The 16,702-nt window shown below is 48.3% G+C and overlaps 1 protein-coding gene across 10 annotated transcripts in view; it reads left to right on the top strand.

Annotated features, from left to right (window-relative positions):
* The window catches only part of ATXN2 (ataxin 2), a 381,295-nt gene that overhangs the window by 288,491 nt on the left and 76,102 nt on the right, over positions 1-16,702 (top strand). For all 10 annotated transcript variants that reach the window (XM_063964383.1, XM_063964388.1, XM_063964386.1 and 7 more), the window contains 2 exons: positions 933-996; positions 1,604-1,756. In XM_063964383.1, coding sequence (XP_063820453.1) covers positions 933-996; positions 1,604-1,756 — 217 coding nt within the window. The remainder of the gene's footprint in view (positions 1-932; positions 997-1,603; positions 1,757-16,702) is intronic.

Here is a 16,702-nt window from a genome sequence, read left to right as displayed (position 1 = left end):
GAACGTCTACAGTTCGTAATACGGATACGTTGTTTGTTCTCTATGATGCTGCCAAGTGGGGCTGGCCAGCTTCTCAGCAGACCTTATCCAGATGGATAAAACTGACTATACGTCAGGCTTACCTTAAGGCTAAGTTACAGTCGCCTACATCAGTAATAGCTCATCCCACAGGTTCTGTGGGAACGTCATGGCCAGCTGGTCGTGGAGCTTCTACAACACAGCTTGACCGTGCGGCTACATGGTCTTCAGTGCACACGTTTGTGCGCTGTTACAAGTTTGATACGTTTGCGGCATCAGCATCTAGCTTTGGCCGCCTAGTGTTACAGGTGTCAAACAGCTCTCCCGCCCACGGGGGAAGCTTTGGTACGTCCCAAGAGTACTCCAGTGACCCCTAGTGGATGAAAAAGAAAATAGGATTTTGGTACTTACCAGGTAAATCCTTTTCTTTGAATCCATAGGGGGCACTGGACGCCCACCCAGAGCAGTTTTACCTGGGTTGTATTAAGCTCAGGGGATCTTATGGTAACACATTTTCACCGACTGGTTCAAATTATAAAGTTCTATCGGTTATGGTGTCAACTGTTTCGTTGGCAGTAACGTTATGTGTCAACTTTGTTGTTGTCCGTTATGTTATAAGAATTCTCCATTGTCAACCTCTCTCTAGTTCCTGTTCGGCTCAGTAAAAAACACTGAGGTAGTACACTGAGGTACTCGGGGATATGGAGGGGTGGAGAGTTCTAAATTTAAATATTCAGTGCCTTTGTTCCTGCTAAGCCGTCCATATCCCAAGAGTACTCCAGTGCCCCCTATGGATTCAAAGAAAAGGATTTACCTGGTAAGTACCAAAATCCTATTTTTGTTTTTTTATGTTTATTATTGCCTCTGATCTTTTGAATAACTAACTTTATTTTTTCTTTTCTTTTTCCTTTCAGTCAAGTACGGAAATCTACTCTAAATCCAAATGCTAAGGAGTTCAACCCACGATCATATGCTCAAGTAATTGCCTGTTGTTTTTTTTTTGTGTTTTTTTTTTTTTTTGTGGTCTGTTCTCCTTCCTATAGACACAAAATGGTTATTCAGAATATGGCTTATAGGCCCTACACATTAGGCTGCATCAATGAAAGATATGAACGAGAACGTTCATATCTTTCATTGATGCCTCCTAATGTGTAGGCGTTCATATCTTTTCAGTGTGTAGGCACCAACGATGAACGAAGCACGGCCTCGCGCTCGTTCATCGTTGGTGCCGGGTTGCTTATACATGCAGGCCAATATGGACAATCTCGTCCATATTAGCATGCATTGCTATGGGGCTGTCTGCCACCTCGGCGGCATATCGCCTAATGTGTAGGGCCCTTTAGAAATCACGGTGTTTATAAATATTTACACTATTCAATCTAAACAATGCTTTTTTAAGGTACAACTGTTCTTAAAAGTCGAGCTATAAAACTGCTAAATTACCTTTATTGTGTCCATTGCTACCCATAATACTACTGTACATCGTTGCAAATCTCTCCATGTTACAGGCCTCAATCGTTCATAGTTTACTGCTATGGATCTGGGTATTTTATTTACAGGGTATTTTTCTTTTTCTTCACAACAGCCCAAGCCTTCTACAACACCAACCTCACCTCGACCACAAGCTCAGCCGAGTCCTTCAATGGTGGGACATCAGCAGCCAACCCCTGTATATACACAGCCAGTTTGTTTTGCACCAAATATGATGTATCCAGTTCCTGTCAGCCCTGGCGTCCAGGTAATAAAACAAATGAAATGCATACAGACTAGCTTCATTTAACCTTTATGGCTTTTAGAAAAAAATAGACACACACACACACACACACACACACACACACACACACACACACACACACACGAATGTGGGACCGGCACTCCATAAAACGATGGATAACTGCTCCCGGTGCCCTCACAAGGGGAAATACAGTAGAACAAAGGTGCTGCACTGGGAATATACATAATTTATAGCCAACGTGTATCAATTCAATCTATTGTCAGATTGTCTTAAGGATGCAGAAAACACATGTATATACAACTTACCAGTACTTTATACCCGTCACCATGTGGAAGCATGACTGCTGTTTGTGCCGGAGCTCCGGCGGTGTCCCGCACAAATGACGTCATCGTGTATTGATGCGACGCACGTCTACCATCATAGTGTACCATCACCATAGCAACCAGGTTGTCTCTAAGCGCTAGAATAACAATTGATCAACATTTATCTAAACGCTATATAGACTCTGTATGGTAAATGCCTCATTATAGAAAAAGAACCACATTGAAGTACTAATAGGTAACATACATAGAAGCCTAATCAAAAAAAGGTTAAAAGCAAGATAATGTAAACATTTCATTAAGACCCCTAGGCTGGACAACGTCCAAGCAATGGATCCACTCATTTTCCTGTTTTTATTAATATCTCATCCCGATCACCCCCTCTTTTTAGAGGTGGAACGTTATCGATCATGCGATAACGTAAACTAGGTACATTATGATGTGCCTCACTAAAATGTCGAGCTCACTATAACCATTCTCAATTGCAGCCTTTATGGCTGATCTATGGGCCACCATTCTTTCCCTGAATTTACGTTTGGTTTCTCTAACGTCCTAGTGGATGCTGGGAACTCCGTAAGGACCATGGGGAATAGATGGGCTCCGCAGGAGACAGCGCACTAAGAAAGAATTTGGATACTGGTGTGCTCTGGCTCCTCCCTCTATGTCCCTCCTCCAGACCTCAGTTTGAATCTGTGCCCGGACGAGCTGGGTGCTACTTAGTGAGCTCTCCTGAGCTTGCTAAAAAGAAAGTATTTTGTTAGGTTTTTTTATTTTCAGAGAGATCTGCTGGCAACAGACTCTCTGCTACGTGGGACTGAGGGGAGAGAAGCAGCCCTACTCACTGAAGATAGGTCCTGCTTCTTAGGCTACTGGACACCATTAGCTCCAGAGGGATCGTACACAGGATCGCACCCTTGGTCGTCCGATCCCGGAGCCGCGCCGCCGTCCCCCTCGCAGAGCCGGAAGACAGAAGCCGGTGACAGAAGCAAGAAGACTTCGAAATCGGCGGCAGAAGACTCCAGTCTTCATATGAGGTAGCGCACAGCACTGCAGCTGTGCGCCATTGCTCCCACACTAAACCCACATACTCCGGTCACTGTAGGATGCAGGGCGCAGGGGGGGCGCCCTGGGCAGCAATTAGAGACCTCTTGGCAAAAGTGGGCATATATACAGTTGGGCACTGTATATATGCATGGGCCCCCACCATATTTTTACACAGAAACGCGGGACAGAAGCCCGCCGCTGAGGGGCCGGGGCTTCTTCCTCAGCACTCACCAGAGCCATTTTCTCTCCACAGCTCCGCTGAGAGGAAGCTCCCCAGGCTCTCCCCTGCAGAATCACGGTAGAAGAGGGTAAAAAGAGAGGGGGGGGCACATAAATTTGGCGCAAAAACAGTATATACAGCAGCTACTGGGTTAACAGTAAGTTACTGTGTGATTCCTGGGACATATAGCGCTGGGGTGTGTGCTGGCATACTCTCTCTCTGTCTCTCCAAAAGGCCTTGTGGGGGAACTGTCTTCAAATAGAGCATCCCCTGTGTGTGTGTGGTGTGTCGGTACGCTTGTGTCGGCATGTTTGACGAGGAAGGCTATGTGGAAACAGCGGGAACAAATGAATGTGGGGTCGCCGGCGCCGACACCCGATTGGATGGATATGTGGAAGGTTTTAAATGATAATGTTACTGCCTTGCATAAAAGGTTGGATAAAGCTGAAGCCTTGGGACAGCCGGGGTCTCAGCCAATGCCTGATCCTATGTCGCAGAGGCCGTCAGGGTCTCAGAAGCGCCCACTATCCCAAATTGTTGACACAGATATCGACACGGATTCTGACTCCAGTGTCGATGGCGATGATGCAAAGTTACAGCCTAAAATGGCTAAAGCCATACGTTACATGATTATAGCAATGAAAGATGTGTTGCACATCACAGAGGAAACCCCAGTCCCTGACAAGAGGGTTTATATGTATGGGGAAAAAAGGCAAGAGGTGACCTTTCCCCCTTCACATGAGTTAAATGAGTTATGTGAAAAGGCTTGGGAATCTCCAGATAGAAAACTGCAGATTTCCAAACGGATGCTTATGGCGTATCCTTTCCCGCCAACGGACAGGTTACGCTGGGAATCCTCCCCTAGGGTAGACAAAGCTTTAACACGCTTATCCAAGAGGGTAGCCCTGCCGTCACAGGATACGGCCACCCTAAAAGATGCTGCGGATAGAAAGCAGGAGGGTATCCTGAAGTCAATTTATACACATTCAGGTACCTTACTAAGGCCGGCGATTGCGTCGGCCTGAATGTATAGTGCTGTAGCAGCATGGACAGATACCTTATCTGAGGAACTTGATACCTTGGACAAGGATACTATATTACTGACCCTGGGGCATATAAAAGATGCTGTCCTATATATGAGAGATGCTCAAAGAGACATTAGCCTACTGGGCTCTAGAATAAATGCAATGTCGATTTCTGCCAGAAGGGTCCTGTGGACTCGGCAATGGACAGGAGATGCCGACTCAAAAAGGCACATGGAGGTTTTACCTTACAAGGGTGAGGAGTTGTTTGGGGAGGGTCTCTCGGACCTGGTCTCCACAGCTACGGCTGGAAAGTCAAATTTTTTGCCATATGTTCCCTCACAACCTAAGAAAGCACCGTATTACCAAATGCAGTCCTTTCGATCACAAAAAGGCAAGAAAGTCCGAGGTGCGTCCTTTCTTGCCAGAGGCAGGGGTAGAGGAAAGAAGCTGCACAATACAGCTAGTTCCCAGGAACAGAAGTCCTCCCCGGCTTCCACTAAATCCACTGCATGACGCTGGGGCTCCACAGGCGGAGCTAGGCCCGGTGGGGGCGCGTCTCCGAAATTTCAGCCACAAGTGGGTTCACTCCCAGGTGGATCCCTGGGCTATAGAGATTGTGTCTCAGGGATACAAGCTGGAATTCGAAGAGATGCCCCCTCACCGTTACCTCAAATCGGCCCTGCCAGCTTCCCCCTTAGAGATGGAAATAGTGTTAGCTGCAATTCACAAATTGTATCTTCAGCAGGTGGTGGTAAAGGTTCCCCTCCTGCAACAGGGAAGGGGTTATTATTCGACCATGTTTGTGGTACCGAAACCGGACGGTTCGGTCAGACCCATATTGAATTTAAAATCCCTGAACATATACCTGAAAAGGTTCAGGTTCAAGATGGAATTGCTCAGAGCGGTCATCGCAAGCCTGGAAGGGGGGGATTTTATGGTGTCTATGGACATAAAGGATGCTTACCTTCATGTCCCCATTTATCCACCTCATCTTGAGTACCTCAGATTTGTGATACAGGATTGTCATTACCAATTCCAGACGTTGCCGTTTGGTCTCTCCACGGCACCGAGAATATTTACCAAGGTAATGGCGGAAATGATGGTGCTCCTGCGACGGCAAGGAGTCACAATTATCCCATACTTGGACGATCTCCTCATATAGGCGAGGTCCATAGAGCAGTTGCTGATCAGCGTGGCACGCTCTCGGGAAGTGTTACAACAGCACGGCTGGATTCTAAATATTCCAAAGTCTCAGTTGATTCCTACGACTCGTCTGCCCTTCCTGGGCATGATTCTGGACACAGGCCAGAAGAGGGTTTATCTCCCGATGGAGAAGGCTCAGGAGCTCATGACACTGGTCAGAGACCTATTAAAACCAAAACAGGTGTTGGTGCATCACTGCACGCGAGTCCTGGGAAAGATGGTGGCATCATACGAGGCCATTCCCTTCGGCAGGTTCCATGCGAGGGCCTTTCAATGGGATCTGTTGGACAAGTGGTCCGGATCACATCTACAAATGCATCGGCTGATCACCCTATCCCCCAGGGCCAGGGTGTCTCTCCTGTGGTGGCTGCAGAGTGCTCACCTTCTCGAGGGCCGCAGATTCGGCATTCAGGACTGGGTCCTGGTGACCACGGACGCAAGCCTCCGAGGGTGGGGAGCAGTCACACAGGGAAGAAATTTCCAAGGTCTGTGGTCAAGTCAGGAGACTTGCCTTCACATCAACATCCTGGAACTAAGGGCAATATACAACGCCCTACGTCAAGCGGAGACCCTGCTTCGCGACCGATCGGTGCTGATTCAGTCAGACAACATCACCGCAGTGAGTCATGTAAACCGCCAAGGCGGCACAAGGAGCAGGGTGGCGATGGCGGAAGCCACCAGAATTCTTCGCTGGGCGGAGAATCACATAATTCCGGGAGTGGACAACTGGGAAGCAGACTTCCTCAGCAGGCACGACCTCCACCCGAGAGAGTGGGGACTTCATCAAGAAGTCTTCACGCAGATTGCAAGTCGGTGGGAACTGCCACAAGTAGACATGATGGCATCCCGCCTCAACAAAAAGCTACAGAGGTATTGCGCCAGGTCAAGAGACCCTCAGGCGATAGCTGTAGACGCACTAGTGACACCGTGGGTGTTCCAGTCGGTCTATGTATTTCCTCCTCTTCCTCTCATACCCAAGGTGCTGAGAATCATAAGAAGAGGAGTGAGAACAATACTCATTGTTCCGGATTGGCCAAGAAGGACTTGGTATCCAGAGCTGCAAGAAATGCTCACAGAGGACCCATGGCCTCTGCCTCTAAGACAGGACTTGTTGCAACAGGGGCCCTGTCTGTTCCAAGACTTACCGCGGCTGCGTTTGACGGCATGGCGGTTGAACGCCGAATCCTAGCAGAAAAAGGCATTCCGGATGAGGTTATTCCTACGCTGATAAAGGCTAGGAAGGACGTGACGGCTAAACATTATCACAATATTTGGCGAAAATATGTTGCTTGGTGTGAGGCCAGGAATGCCCCTACGGAGGAATTCCAGCTGGGCCGTTTCCTGCACTTCCTACAGTCGGGAGTGACTTTGGGCCTAAAACTGGGTTCCATTAAGGTCCAGATTCCGTCCCTATCCATTTTCTTTCATAAAGAACTGGCTTCTCTTCCTCAAGTTCAGACGTTTGTAAAGGGAGTGCTGCATATTCAGCCCCCTTTTGTGCCTCCAGTGGCACCTTGGGATCTTAACGTGGTGTTGAGTTTCCTGAAGTCACACTGGTTTGAGCCACTTAAAACCGTGGAGTTAAAATTTCTCACGTGGAAGGTGGTCATGCTATTAGCCTTGGCTTCAGCTAGGCGTGTGTCAGAATTAGCGGCTTTGTCACACAATAAGCCCCTATCTGGTTTTCCATATGGACAGGGCGGAATTGCGGACCCGTCCGCAATTTCTGCCAAAAGTGGTGTCATCTTTTCATATGAACCAACCTATTGTGGTGCCTGTGGCTACTCGTGACTTGGAGGATTCTGAGTTACTAGATGTGGTCAGGGCTTTGAAGGTTTATGTAGCCCGAACGGCTAGAGTCAGGAAAACTGAGTCGCTGTTTATCCTGTATGCACCCAACAAGCTGGGTGCTCCTGCTTCAAACCAAACTATTGCTCGCTGGATCTGTAACACGATTCAGCAGGCTCATTCTGTGGCTGGATTGCCGCTGCCAAAATCAGTAAAAGCCCATTCCACAAGGAAGGTGGGCATGATTCTGGACACGGACCAGAAGGTGTTTCTCCCGGCGGAGAAGGCTCAAGAGCTCGTGACTCTAGTCAGAGACCTCTTAAAACCGAAACAGGTGTCGGTGCATCGCTGCACGCGAGTCCTGGGAAAGATGGTGGCATCATACGAAGCCATTCCCTTCGGCAGGTTCCATGCGAGGATCTTTCAGTGGGATCTGTTGGACAAGTGGTCCGGATCGCATCTTCAGATGCATCGGCTGATCACCCTGTTCCCGAGGGCCAGGGTGTCTCTTCTGTGGTGGCTACAGAGTGCTCACCTTCTCGAGGGCCGCAGGTTCGGCATACAGGACTGGGTCCTGGTGACAACGGATGCGAGCCTCCAAGGGTGGGGGGGCAGTCACTCAGGGAAGAAACTTCCAAGGGTTGTGGTCAAGTCAGGAGGCTTGTCTGCACATAAATATCCTGGAACTTAGGGCCATATACAACGCCCTGAGTCAAGCGGAGCCTCTGCTTCGCAACCAACCGGTGCTGATTCAGTCAGACAACATCACCGCAGTGGCTCATGTAAACCGCCAGGGCGGCACAAGAAGCAGAGTGGCGATGGCGGAAGCCACCAGGATTCTTCGTTGGGCGGAGAATCACGTGCAAGCACTGTCAGCAGTGTTCATTCCGGGAGTGGACAACTGGGAAGAAGACTTCCTCAGCAGGCACTACCTCCACCCGGGAGAGTGGGGACTTCATCACGAAGTCTTCATTCAGATTACAAATCGATGGGAACTGCCACAGGTAGACATGATGGCGTCCCGTCTCAACAAAAAGCTACAAAGGTATTGCGCCAGGTCAAGAGACCCTCAGGCGATAGCGGTGGACGCACTGGTAACACCGTGGGTGTTCCAGTCGGTCTATGTGTTTCCTCCTCTTCCTCTCATACCCAAGGTGCTGAGAATCGTAAGAAAAAGAGGAGTGAGAACAATACTCATTGTTCCGGATTGGCCAAGAAGGACTTGGTACCCGGAACTGCAAGAAATGCTCACAGAGGACCGATTGCAACAGGGGCCCTGTCTGTTCCAAGACTTACCGCGGCTGCGTTTGACGGCATGGCGGTTGAACGCAGGATCCTAGCGGAAAAAGGCATTCCGGATGAGGTTATTCCTACGCTGATAAAGGCTAGGAAGGACGTGACAGCAAGACACTATCACCGTATATGGCGAAAATATGTTGCCTGGTGTGAGGCCAGGAAGGCCCCTACAGAAGAATTCCAGCTGGGCCGGTTCCTGCACTTCCTACAGTCTGGAGTGACTATGGGCCTGAAGTTGGGATCCATAAAGGTCCAGATTTCGGCCCTATCCATTTTCTTTCAAAAGGAACTGGCTTCTCTTCCTGAAGTTCAGACGTTTGTTAAGGGAGTGCTGCATATTCAGCCCCCTTTTGTGCCACCAGTGGCACCTTGGGATCTCAACGTGGTGTTGGGTTTCCTGAAATCCCACTGGTTTGAGCCACTTAAGACCGTGGAGCTAAAGTATCTCACGTGGAAGGTGGTCATGCTATTGGCCTTAGCTTCGGCTAGGCGTGTGTCAGAATTGGCGGCTTTGTCATGTAAAAGCCCCTATCTGGTTTTCCATGTGGACAGGGCAGAATTACGGACTCGTCCGCAATTTCTGCCGAAGGTGGTGTCATCTTTTCATTTGAACCAACCTATTGTGGTGCCTGCTGCTACTCGTGACTTGGAGGATTCCAAGTTGCTTGATGTAGTCAGGGCTTTGAAGATCTATGTAGCCAGGACGGCTGGAGTCAGGAAGACTGACTCGCTGTTTATCCTGTATGCATCCAACAAGCTGGGTGCTCCTGCTTCAAAGCAAACCATTGCTCGCTGGATCTGTAACACGATTCAGCAGGCTCATTCTGCGGCTGGTTTGCCGCATCCAAAATCAGTGAAAGCCCATTCCACAAGGAAAGTGGGCTCTTCTTGGGCGGCTGCCCGAGGGGTCTCGGCATTACAGCTTTGCCGAGCAGCTACTTGGTCGGGTACAAACACATTTGCTAAGTTCTACAAGTTTGATACCCTGGCTGAGGAGGACCTTGTGTTTGCCCATTCGGTGCTGCAGTCTCATCCGCACTCTCCCGCCAGTTTGGAAGCTTTGGTATAATCCCCATGGTCCTTACGGAGTCCCCAGCATCCACTAGGACGTTAGAGAAAATAAGATTTTACTCACCGGTAAATCTATTTCTCGTAGTCCGTAGTGGATGCTGGGCGCCCGTCCCAAGTGCGGACTTTCTGCAATACGTGTACATAGTTATTGCTTAATAAAGGGTTATGTGGGCATCCATTGTTGATGCTCTGTTGTGGTTCATACTGTTGACTGGGTAAGTTTATCACAAGTTATACGGTGTGATTGGTGTGGCTGGTATGAGTCTTACCCTGGATTCCAAAATCCTTTCCTTATAATGTCAGCTCTTCCGGGCACAGTTTCCTTAACTGAGGTCTGGAGGAGGGGCATAGAGGGAGGAGCCAGTGCACACCAGTAGTACTAAATCTTTCTTAGAGTGCCCAGTCTCCTGCGGAGCCCGTCTATTCTCCATGGTCCTTACGGAGTCCCCAGCATCCACTACGGACTACGAGAAATAGATTTACTGGTGAGTAAAATCCTATTTTTTGCCGATATACAACAATCCACAAGGACATATTATTTGATATGTTACAAAAGAATTCTCACATTTAAGGTGATGCTGAATGCAATATTTTTTGCCTGAATGTGGGTGATTTTAAAAGCCATGGAGTATTTGGCAGATACACATTAAACCAAGTGGGCATATTTGCAGTTATATTATGTGTGATACAGTTGCTAGGTTTTAATTTTTGAGACTCTGTGATAGTGTAGGACCTGCATGAAGATGGGGTACCTTGGCAAGCGGTTTGCAGGCTTCCGTGAATTGGCCAATTCACTAAACCCCCATCATTTACTTATTGATGTGAAAATAAGTGAGCTTGCTTTGGTGAGTGCTGAACTTTGTATATTTTTAAGTAGGTGGCCATGGGCTACATGCACCCCACCCTATGAGTGGTGAGTGCAGACATTGCACCCCGCTTCTGGGGTGGCGAGTGCTGTGGTTTTATATTAATGTGTGTGTGTATGTATGTGTGTGTGTATGTATGTATGCATGTATGTATATATATATGTGTATATATATATATATATATATATATATATCTCTCTATTTGTATATATATATCCATCTACTGCTGGTGTTCCCACCCTGGAGCTGCCTCACACTCTCTCCCTTACTCCCTGCCTGAGACGCTGCGCGCCATTTTCTGGAATAGATGCGACTGGTCTCCAGGACTGCAGGGCAAGGTCTCCTTTGTGAACCCGCCTGTACATCACCGCCGTGGTTTTACAAACACTTAAGTATTCTGCATATCGATAATAAGACAGCGTTATTTAAGAACAAGTGTACCTGTGCCAGACTATATTGTACGAGTGTTCTGATATATACATCCGGTCTCAGACCGCGCATTGTGACTGTGTGTGCCTGTATCTACTGTGTGATTTCACTGCGGTGTATTACAGATATATCTATCACTGTATACTGTACCCTAGGCACTAGGTGCGTCTGTGTCCATTAGTGCGTCACAGTATTTACCTATTAACGTGTTTTCTACTGTGTACTCAGTCACATAATACCGGATTTATTCGCAGGTGTTGTACTGGGTACTCAGTCACATGCTAACGGATTTATTTGCAGGTATTGTACTCTGTTTGGCTTCATCGTACTAAACTGCTCTCTGTTGCATTTGTGTATAATGTTTCACATGTAGGGCAGTAAGTCTGGGGACGCTCCTGCATCCTGCAGAGCATACGCAATGGATTTACCTTGAGGGGGAAGTTTTGTGTGATGGTCTGTGCGCTATGTCTCATACATCTCCCATTCAGTTTGCAGCTCCTGTAATCAATCAGGAGCCAACCTGAGCTGCGTCCTCAAACCTACTGGGTTCTCTAGTTGAACGCTTTATGCCCCCTATGGATCCACCTGTAACATCAGTCTCTGATGTCCCCATGGTTACTCTGCTTTGGGCGGGAAAATTTTGCCTCACGGATTGTAGCTTATGACTCATTCCTTGGTCAGGCAAAACCCTATTCCAGGTCACACTCTTGTCTCTGGGTCATCTGAGCGGGCTGCTTCCTCCTCCATATCCAATAATCTCTCTGATATTTTATCTGAAGAGAGGGGGATCATTCTGTCTTATCTGTCCCTATATTAGGTGTTCCTAAGAAGGATTTTCCATTGCTAAATGATACCACTGCCCTTGTGGTTACTAGGTAACAAATTCTACAAATCACTGATAAGAGGATTCCCCTACTGTGGTTAAGCAAACTGATATGTTCACACGTCAGAGGGTAATTAAAACTCTGTTACCACAATATGACCATTAAGTGTACATCAGACAAAACTCCTGGTCTAATCCAGGGAAGACATTTTCCCTGTCTACAACGGGCATTAGCTCGATATCCTCCCCCTGCAGAGTTATGTAACGAGTAGGTAATTCACTGCTAGTGAACTCGTGTCACCCATTGGGTGTCGTCTACACTGCCTCTCACCACTGTACCCTCACTGTAGGAACCGACAGGTAAGCGTGTGGAGATATTCCTGAAGTCTATTACTCCCTTACGGGTGTTATACATAGACCACGATTGCGTCCTCTTGGGGCCGCAAAATAGATTGATGACTGGATCAGGCATTAGAGGAAGAGCTGCCCGAGGATATACCTGACAATGCCAGACATCCCCTGTCTCACAATACCACCGCCACCTTTTTTTTTCACCAGGAGGTGTCCCTGAAGCGGGTGTATTGACTGCTAAGGCATCTAATACGTCTGTCCTGTCTCGCCGTATTCTGTGGTTGAGGTGGATGGTGGACCTGGACTCCAAAAGTCCTTGGAGGTATTCCCCTTTTACTGGGGAAATCTTATTTGGAGAAGACCTAATTAAAAATTGGGTCTGAATCGGCGGCTACTATGACTGCCTTTCTCCCAAATGCTACTCCTTCTGCACAGAAGGCAAAAGGTACCACTTTTCCCTGCTTTTGGCCTTAAGGGAAAGCGAAGGTCGGGCATACCCGAGATTGTCTCGTGCTCCCAACAACCACTAAGCCCAAAGGCTAATGTTCCTGGGCTGCTCGTCAGCCTGCTTCTGATGAGAAGCCGGCTGCATGACAGGACAGGCCTCCCCCTGGGGTCTCCCAGGGTGGGGGGCCGACTTCTACGATTCATACAAGTCTGGTTAATGACCACTTCAGACGCATGGGTGCGAAAAGTTGTCTCTCACGGGTACGCAGTCTCTTCCCAGAGACGTCCCCCTCGCCAGTTCTGCACATCGGTTATCCCTTCGGATCCGTTAAAGGCACAAGCTCTACTGATGGTTGTGCGTTCCCTCCTGGATACAGTAGTTTCCCTCCTGGATACAGTAGTGGTAGTGCTGATACCTCTCTCCCAGAGAGGCAGAGGATACTACTCGACCCTGTTTCTAGTCCCAAAACTTGTTGAGTCTTTCAGGCGTATTCTCAACCTCAAATCACTGAACAAGTTTGTGAGAGTGTTGCAAGTTCCGTATGGAAACACTCTGCTCAATTGTACTGGCTATGGAACCCGGAGACTATATGGTATCCCTGGTTATACAAGATGCTTACCTGCATATGCCTATTGCCATATCGCATCAGCAATGTCTGCAGTTTGCTATTGGCAACCTTCACTATCAATTCCAGGCTCTGCCGCTTGGACTGTCCACGGCCCCTCCGATCTTCACCAAGGTTATGGCCGTGATGACTGCTCTACTCCGTCGCCAGGGAGTCAGGTTCCTGCCGTATCTGGACGATTTGCTGATTCTGGCAAACTTCCACGATGTCCTCCTCAGTCATCTACAACTGACGGTAAACTTCCTGCAAGCCCACAGGTGGCTCCTCAACTGGAAGGTGGTCTCGCTGGTCCCTGCTCGGAGCATGGTGCACCTGGGGGCACTATCGGACATACACAGTCAACGGCTGTTTCTGTCTCCTGAGAAGTTCCTGAAACTTCAGTACAGGATAAGATACTTCCTCTCCCGCCCAAGAGTGTCGGTACACTTGGCGATGCAAGTACTAGGCCTCATGGTGTCTGCTTTTGACATGGTAGAGTACACTCAATTCTATTCCCGCCCTCTACAAAGGTTAATCCTTTCCAAGTGGGACGGCCTGCCTCATCGGATCAGGTCTCACATGATCTCCTTGACTCCGGAGGTCCGCCTGTCGCTGACCTGCTAGCTACAGGACCAGCAGTTGAGCAGGGGCCGTCCCTTCTGAATCCCCAACTGGGTCCTACTGACTACGGACACCAGTCTGAAGGGTTGGGGGCGCGGTGTAACAGCAACACTCTTTCCAGGGTCGGTGGACCATGGAGGAATCACTCCTCCCGATAAACATTCTGGAATTGCAGGCAGTGTTCAATGCTTTGTCTCTCGCCCTGCCTCTGATACAGAACAGGCCTGTTCAAGTACGGTCAGACAACGCCATCACGATGGCGTACATAAACCATCAGGGCGGCATTCGAAGCAGCATGGCAATGATAGAAGTCTCAAAAATCTTCGTTGGGCGGAACGCCTTCTGCCGGCAATATCGTCAAAGTTCATTCCGGGAGTCCTCAACTGGGAAGATTATTTCCTCAGTCGTCAGGATGTGCACACCGGAGAGTGGAGTCTTCATCAGGAAGTCTTTCAACTCCTAGTGAACAAGTGTGGCCTACCAGATGTAGACCTGATGGCGTTTTGACACTATAACAAGGTTCCGGTCTTCGGATCAAGAACCAGGGATCCTCAAGCAGAGATCGTGGACGCTATGGAAATTCCATGGAACGTTCGGCTGCTCTACGTGTTCCCTCCAGTGTCACTCCTGCACAGGGTACTACTGAAGTTCAAACAAGTAGGAGAAATACTACTTCTAGTCGCTCCAGCATGGTTCTCATACCTGCAGGGTCTATCGATAGAGCCTCCTCTTCTACTTCCTCAACGCCCAGACCTCCTTGTTCAGGGCCCTTGTGTCTATCCAGACCTGGCCAGACTGGCTTTAACGGCGTGGCTATTGAAGCTTTACTCCTGAGGGCCAAAGGATTCTCCGAGGCGGTCATCCAAACTATGCTGAAGGCCCGGCATCTGCGCGGATTTATTATAGGGTTTAGAATTCTTACTTCACCTGGTGTGCTGCTAAGAATTACGATGCTTACAAATTCAGTACTTCCAGACTTCTGTCTTTTTTGCAACAAGACCTGTATTTAGGAGTTCCTCTGGCCTCTCTCAAGGTTCACACATATGCCTTGTCGATGTGGTTTCAGAGAAATATTGTCTATACCTGACGTTCATTCATTTATTCACTCACGGTGTACTGCGGATTCAGCCTCCCTATGTCCCTCCTGTGGCTCCATGGGATTTGTTTGTTGTCCTGAATGCCCTGCAAGAGTCTTCGTTTGAACCTCTTGAGTCAGTGGACCTTAAATGGCTCACAGCCAAGCTCCTGTTTCTGCTGGCTATTGCCTCTGCTAGAAGGGTGTCAGACTTTGGCGCTTTGTTCTGTCATCCACCCTTTTCTCTTTCATCCATCTGGGGGACGCTGCACCGTTACTTGTGGGTTATAGTATGTGGGTAGTGGAGTTTGGCACAGAACCTATAAAAAACTAACTCTTCTCTCCTCTAACCCGTCCCATCTCCAGTCTGACTAGCCACTAGCTCCGTTTTTGTTTTGTGCCTGTGGAGTACAGACAGTTTTTTGACCTATAGTTTTTAGTTAGGTTTTTATTTCGTTTTGGAGTACCTATTCCCTGTACACAGGTGACAGGTACTATTAGAGTGGGGTTAGTTAGTTAATTTTCGCACTCTCGGCTGCCTCTAGAAGGGTCACCATACTTCATCGCTGGGTCTCTCTATTTCTCTGTGGAATCGAAGAGGCACTACTAAGGTACAGAACAGTCGCAATCTGTCTTTGACAGTATTGGACTGTTCTAGAGGTGTATTTTTGTGTGTATTTTTCGCTGTGCGCGTGGCTCTCCCAGTCAATCCCAGTCAGGTGTGGCTCCCAATCAGACTCCCGAAGAACCACTGTGGGCGAAAAATATGGGCAAAAGTCTCTCTGACTTAACTCAGTCCTTTTTAAACTCTTCAAGCGGTTCGGCTGCTAGAAAACTGACACATCCGTTACTCGCTGTAACCTTTCTGGGGGAGGAGTTCGATCCTATGACCCCTTCCTTGACGGAAGGTGAAGTAGACCCAAAATGGGAGTATACTTCTACTTGGGAAGAAGAGGAATTATCTACAACCTCAAGTGTCAGACTGATAGAGGCCATTCGTCAGACTCTTAACCTCAAGAGATGGAGGTGGCGGAGACTTCAACGCCCTTTTTCAAAAGACAGAAAAGACAGGTTGCTGTTTATTCCTCTTATTCGCACTTTGCAGATATCCTGAAAGATCCCTGGCTTAAGCCGGACTCTCGTTTTCAAGCCCCTAAAAAGTTGAGATTTCTGTATCCCTTCTTTGAGAAAGACGCAAAATTTTGGGAGACGTCCCCAAGGGTAGATGCCCCCATTACACACTTGGCGAAAGCTACAGTTATTCTCTCCGATCAGTCGGTGACTTTGAAAGATGCTACGGACAGGAAGATAGACGCAATCCTTAAATCTATGTTTGCTCTATCAGGTGTTTCTTTGCGTCCATTTCTTGCTGGCTCTTGGGTTCTTAAGGCCGTGGATGACTGGCTAGCACAAGTGGTGTCTGGTATGCAATCTGACGATCCGTCAGAAGCTATTCAATTGGCAGAACAAATATCGGAGACTGCCATATGTTGGAGATGCATTATTGGACTCTAAGGCGTTAGTCGTGTGTCTCTGCCATGGCCGTAACGGCGAGACGGTCTCTTTGGCTTCAGGTCTGGAATGCTGACTCAGATTCAAAACAGACCCTAACAGCTGTGCCCTTTGTAGGGGAGTTTATTTTCGGATCGGAACTAAAAGATTATTTTGGATACTACTGGTGGTAAAAGTCCCTTTCTTCCGGTTGCCCCTCAAAAACCAAAATCAGCGAAGTTTCGGTCATTTCGTACTCAAGGCAGAAGATGTT

The sequence above is a fragment of the Pseudophryne corroboree genome, chromosome 1, assembly GCF_028390025.1.
Source record: "Pseudophryne corroboree isolate aPseCor3 chromosome 1, aPseCor3.hap2, whole genome shotgun sequence".
In the NCBI taxonomy this organism is placed as follows: Eukaryota; Metazoa; Chordata; class Amphibia; order Anura; family Myobatrachidae; genus Pseudophryne; species Pseudophryne corroboree.
Note: the sequence above shows the minus strand (reverse complement) of the source record. Positions and strands in the feature narration are given on the sequence as shown.